Here is a 5,132-nt window from a genome sequence, read left to right as displayed (position 1 = left end):
TCCCCAACAGCCAGGTCAAAGAGACGTCGACAGATCCAAAAATTGGTAATGTTCTAATTCCGTAACGTCTAAATAGCCTAACTGCGTAGTAATGACAATGAATGGTTTTTTGGAAAAAGAGTATGTCCCCATTGCTATCCTGCATGACCTTAATATTTTACTGTAGATCAAGTTTTGTTAGTTTCGACATAACTCCTAGCCATGGGGTGTTGACTTAAAGGCCTGCACCTGTGGAATCCTGGTGTCCTCCTTTAATATCCACATTAAATCTACTGCCATGAATAGAAAAGAATGGCTGACTTATATTGTAGAATACTAACCATTCAAATTTAGTTAAAAAAACCCAAGTGTCATGATTAAAGCAACTTTACAATCTTATTTCAATAAAATGATTTTTACCTTTCCAGTGTCTTACAAACGTAATGATTTTTATTGAATTTCAATTAAGTAATACTTCAACCAAAACCAATTTGGTTGAATATCAGGTCATAAGTTCCCGTCAAACGTAAATTTCTGTTGATTCCATTCGGTAAAGGAGGTTAAACTTCAATGTGCAAAATAAACTTTTGATAAGCCTTGTGAATCAATCTTTGGTTTTTACGATAGTTTTATTCCAGACCATTCGATTATAGTTATTTTTTTAAAATTCACAACCAAAATCTTGCGTTTAACAAGACATTATTTACTAATGAACTATTATTGTTACACATGCAATCTTTCTGGATGACCTTTTGGATGATCGTGCTTTGTATGCTAATGCAGACACTAACAAGATATAATGCAGTGAGTTTGACATAAAGGAGCCTGAGGTTGTCCAACAACTTCCTGAAAGGTGAATTATTTAGACCTAGAACATAGTAAAATTTATATTCAGAGGCTGCAATGATTACGATACTTCAATTGCTTAAGAAAAATTGACATCTGATTGGGTGACTTGATTTGTCTTCTTTTCAAACACGGGGCCAATAACCCGAATAGCAATGATTGTGGCGTATTTGTTGCACAGTGGATGATCATGTACCACTTGTTCTATGACTACAATGTCGAGGTATCATCTACACATACCTTACATGCAACTATAACGAATTACCTCACTTCCAAATGAGCTTGTATGAATTATCGTCAAATGTAAAGCTGCACTACTGCTTATCCTAACCTACAAGTGTGCTTTTGAATATTATAGGCATTTCAGTTTGTGACTGATTACAGCAGGATGCGCCTCACAATCGACATGGTGTTAAAGTATCACAACGATAATAGAATGGAAACCGTTGAAGCAGCTCTAAAATACTGGAGGAGTTTCACAACTTATCCATGATAGTAATCCAAAAGGCATACATTCCTGCTGAATCTGTTTCTTTAGTTTCAGGCATACAAACTTTTGTTCCGTCGAAAGAATTTTTTAGTTGTGCTATTTTGTAAGGTCATTAGTGTAACCAATATGGAATTGAAAACTGTTATGTTTGTGCTGCAGCACATGTGGTGTTTAACATGTAATGTGGATTTCATGCTACTGGACATGGTTATTTTTAATGGCTTGTAAGCTTTAATTTACAAGATTGTTGGCATATCCTTTAGTAATGGTTATAGAATATGGATTGAGTGGCATACTTTTGTTGGTATGCCTTCAGAAAAGGTTGCCCGAGAACTTTGGTGTATACTTGTATACAATGACTATGACTTTTAGATGAAGTTTCTTATTCTCATCAGCATCACCTTTTATGTTCACAGATTCAACCATTTAAGCTGTCATCATAAAGCATTCATGCATGGCAAATTGTTAATATTACAGGTCATGTCAACAACAATGTTGCATTTAATGGAATTTATTTTTTCAACCGTGACTTGATGCATTACCTTCTATTGGTGATTTGATATTCATGAAAAATTAAATCGCACAAATGCCTAATGTTAACTAATGATTTTTTTTGTTACACTTCTAGCCTTATTTTAATGGCCAATAGTTTAGACATGCTCAAGAAAAGAAATCCAAATCTTGAAACAACATAAGTAACTGAATGACATAAGTTACTGGATAATTGAAAAATTCTTCACAGTAACAAAAGATAAGGAAAAAATAACCTGCCTTAATAATGCCTAACATCAAGATGAAGTAGCCATGACAGGAATAGAACAAACTATTTGCAATCAACACCAAAAGTATTGCTTCAAAAAAGTCTCATTCATGGGACAACCACCACATAAAAACCAATGTTAACATCACGTTAATCTACCACAAAAACGACTAAACTGACAACACAACTAGAATCATTTACATTGGACAACCAAGGTTAAAAAATGTAAATTTTTTCTAATCACCTAAACACTTCAATCACATGCAGTCATGTCCATCAACCTAGTTTTGTCGTGACCTCTTTCCGGAATTATAAACTGGCCTACGGTCGGATCCACCATCCTGCAAACAAATAAATCACTTGTGCAATCAAATGCTATAGTTCAAAACATTAATGCACTACAACTATCATGACATAAGTAACAAGTACAAATGTCAAGCATTACCACATCAGGCGCATATGGATCACCAGAATCCTAGGAATTAATCAACACATACAAACCTCATCAACAACATCGTCATCCGTGGCCGTGCAATTTCTTTTGTCGTGGCCTAATCCAAGACACCGCCTACAACGCCTCCCGTTATTGGCATTTGTGCTCCCCCGAGGTGCACCCTTGGACCTGATAATCTTTGGGTCGAGAATGTGAGTTTCATCCGCCCCTGCTTGAACACGACTGCTCCTTTGGCCTATGCCACCTAGAGATGCAAACTCCCTCGACATTCTGGTAACCTCTGTCATGGCAGTGTTGTATGTTTCCGTGCATTGCGCGGCTGTAAAACACAGCGACAGGTAGGCACTCCACAATGCACCGTATCTAACGCGAAATCCATCCGTCGGATTGACTGAGGCATGCTGACTACTACTATTGGCGACCTTGGCATCTTTGCACCACTTACGCAGGACCAATCGGCTCGGCAAATCTTCTTTCTCTGGCTCTTTTAGGATACAAAATATATGGCAGCAAGGTATCCTTAATCTCTCCCACAACTTACAAGAACATTCATACTTATCACAACTTCTATCCATGAAAACTGAGTACACATGATGGGGCTTTCGATACTTTTGGAACATGAACTTCTCGGTGCCACCGATACTGTCCCTGTGCAACACTAACAATGCCCCAACTCCCTCGATCTGTTTTTGCACCTCATTGAATATTTCCCTCGTGTAGAACTTGCTCACAGATCTTTCCAATGTTTCAAGACCCGTTGTCATCACTAGATTTGAGTAAAGAGTCTTGCAATCTGCAATGTACTCGTTATTCCGGTAATCTTTAACTACTCGATCCAGGTTCTCGACCAACTCAATTATGCAATTTCCGGACTTGATAAATTTCTTAAGTGATGAATTAATACCCTCACACCGAGAAGTGGTTCGAATGCTGGCACAAAACTTCTCACACAAATAAGCATTTGCCCACATCTCTATCTTTTCGTATGTCTTTGCGACCCAATCGTTGTCCTCTAAATCGAATGACGTGATCATGTCCACCCAATATCTGTCAAACTCTTCCTCATCAAAGTGACCATACACAGCAGTCTTAAACACAGCACAAAAATCTTTGTCCTTTATATTAACAACTGCATTTCGAGCAAGATGCCAGGTGCATAGTCTGTGTGTCGCATTAGGGAATTCACATTTAATGGGCTCTCGCATGGATTCATCACCATCTGTGACAACGAATTTCGGCTCTTTGTGCCTCAGTACCTCCAAGAAGCTACTTAACAACCATTTGTAGGATGGAATCTTCTCGTCCTCTAGCAAACCAAACCCAAAAATAATTGTCTGTCTGTGATGGTTGGTGCCCGAAAATATCACAAGAGGCCTGTTGTATAAGTTTTTTTTGTACGTCGAGTCAAATGCTAACACATCACCAAAGCATTCATAGTCGTGCTGCATGTTACCATCTGACCAAAATAGGTGCTCAAGGTGCTTCTCAGCGCAATAAGAGTACTGCACAACTGCCATCGGATCCAACTCAGCCTTGCCCTTCAAGTAGCTTATTGCTGCCGCTGCATCTCCCTCGACGATCTTGGATTGCTTAACTCCATCCATATAATTATACAAGTCCTTACTTATGAAGTTAAGATTCCGATATCCACCACACATGTGGGCAAAGAAGTCCATTATTTGAGTTGTTTGGAACCCAACTTCATGCATGCTATGTATATGCGCTTTGTGCCCTTCTGGGATCTTCCTATGTGGAGCCATGACATTAGTGAACTCTTGGGGTGCCAACTCATGATTATGTTCCTCGACCAATGTTTTCGTCCGCCATTTCCTACAACTTTTCTCCAGAAACACCACAAGCTTGGCATTGCAATTCGTTCTCATCTCCGGTTTATGAGTCCTTTTTTTGTCAACTCGCTCGTAATGCTTCTTTTCACGCAGCCCTTGTCGATTGTGGTAGAAAATCTTCCTAACAATATTCCCCTCCTCGTCTTTAATAGAATCTCCCTTTTGCACTGCAAAACCAATACCCTTTGCATACGCATCTCCAATCCCATTAAATTATGCAGATAACAACACAGAAGCAATCACAGGGTCTGGACAGCTGAATTGTTTACCCATGACATTCTCAGAGTTTGCCTGATCCTCTGCGGAAGCATGCATATTGCTTCCACCACCATCCTTTCCTTTGTATTCACTGTCTGCATGGCCACTATCCCCTTCCTCAGTCAGAGGTTCCTCCAACCCGTTCAAATCATCCCCATCTCCCGAATCGGTGCTCTAACCATCAGTCCAATGGCCTGACAACTCTGATGTGCTACCATCATCCAAATCCAACTCACTATCAAACATCCCTGGATTAAAAAAAAACCATTGAGGAACAAAGCATGTCGTACACATTGTCGCTTATGGAGTTAACTTAAATGGAGACAATTGCTATACAAATTGGCATTAAGCGAAGTCCATAGTCGTCAGTCAATAGTCTATCACAATTATTGGTCTATATAAATTGGTTGACTCATTGGTTTCTAACATTACAAAGACAAATTTTTAATTTTTGGGTTAAGGTTGACCAGAAGAGAATTGCTAAAAGAATATATCAAA

The 5,132-nt window shown here is 38.9% G+C and overlaps 1 protein-coding gene across 1 annotated transcript; it reads right to left on the bottom strand.

Annotated features, from left to right (window-relative positions):
* Window positions 1-2,356: 2,356 nt before the first annotated feature.
* Window positions 2,357-4,928, bottom strand: LOC112730248 (protein FAR1-RELATED SEQUENCE 5-like). The gene is made up of 4 exons (XM_025780344.1): window positions 4,911-4,928; window positions 4,646-4,808; window positions 2,577-4,573; window positions 2,357-2,416 (listed from the first exon to the last, which is right to left on the bottom strand). Exons 1-4 carry the CDS (start codon window positions 4,926-4,928, stop codon window positions 2,357-2,359), a joined length of 2,238 nt encoding a protein of 745 aa, XP_025636129.1.
* Between the last annotated feature and the right edge of the window lie 204 nt (window positions 4,929-5,132).

Source organism: Arachis hypogaea, chromosome 12, assembly GCF_003086295.3.
Source record: "Arachis hypogaea cultivar Tifrunner chromosome 12, arahy.Tifrunner.gnm2.J5K5, whole genome shotgun sequence".
In the NCBI taxonomy this organism is placed as follows: domain Eukaryota; kingdom Viridiplantae; phylum Streptophyta; class Magnoliopsida; order Fabales; family Fabaceae; genus Arachis; species Arachis hypogaea.
The sequence above is the reverse complement of the archived record's forward strand: the minus strand, read 5'-3'. Positions and strand labels throughout refer to the sequence as shown.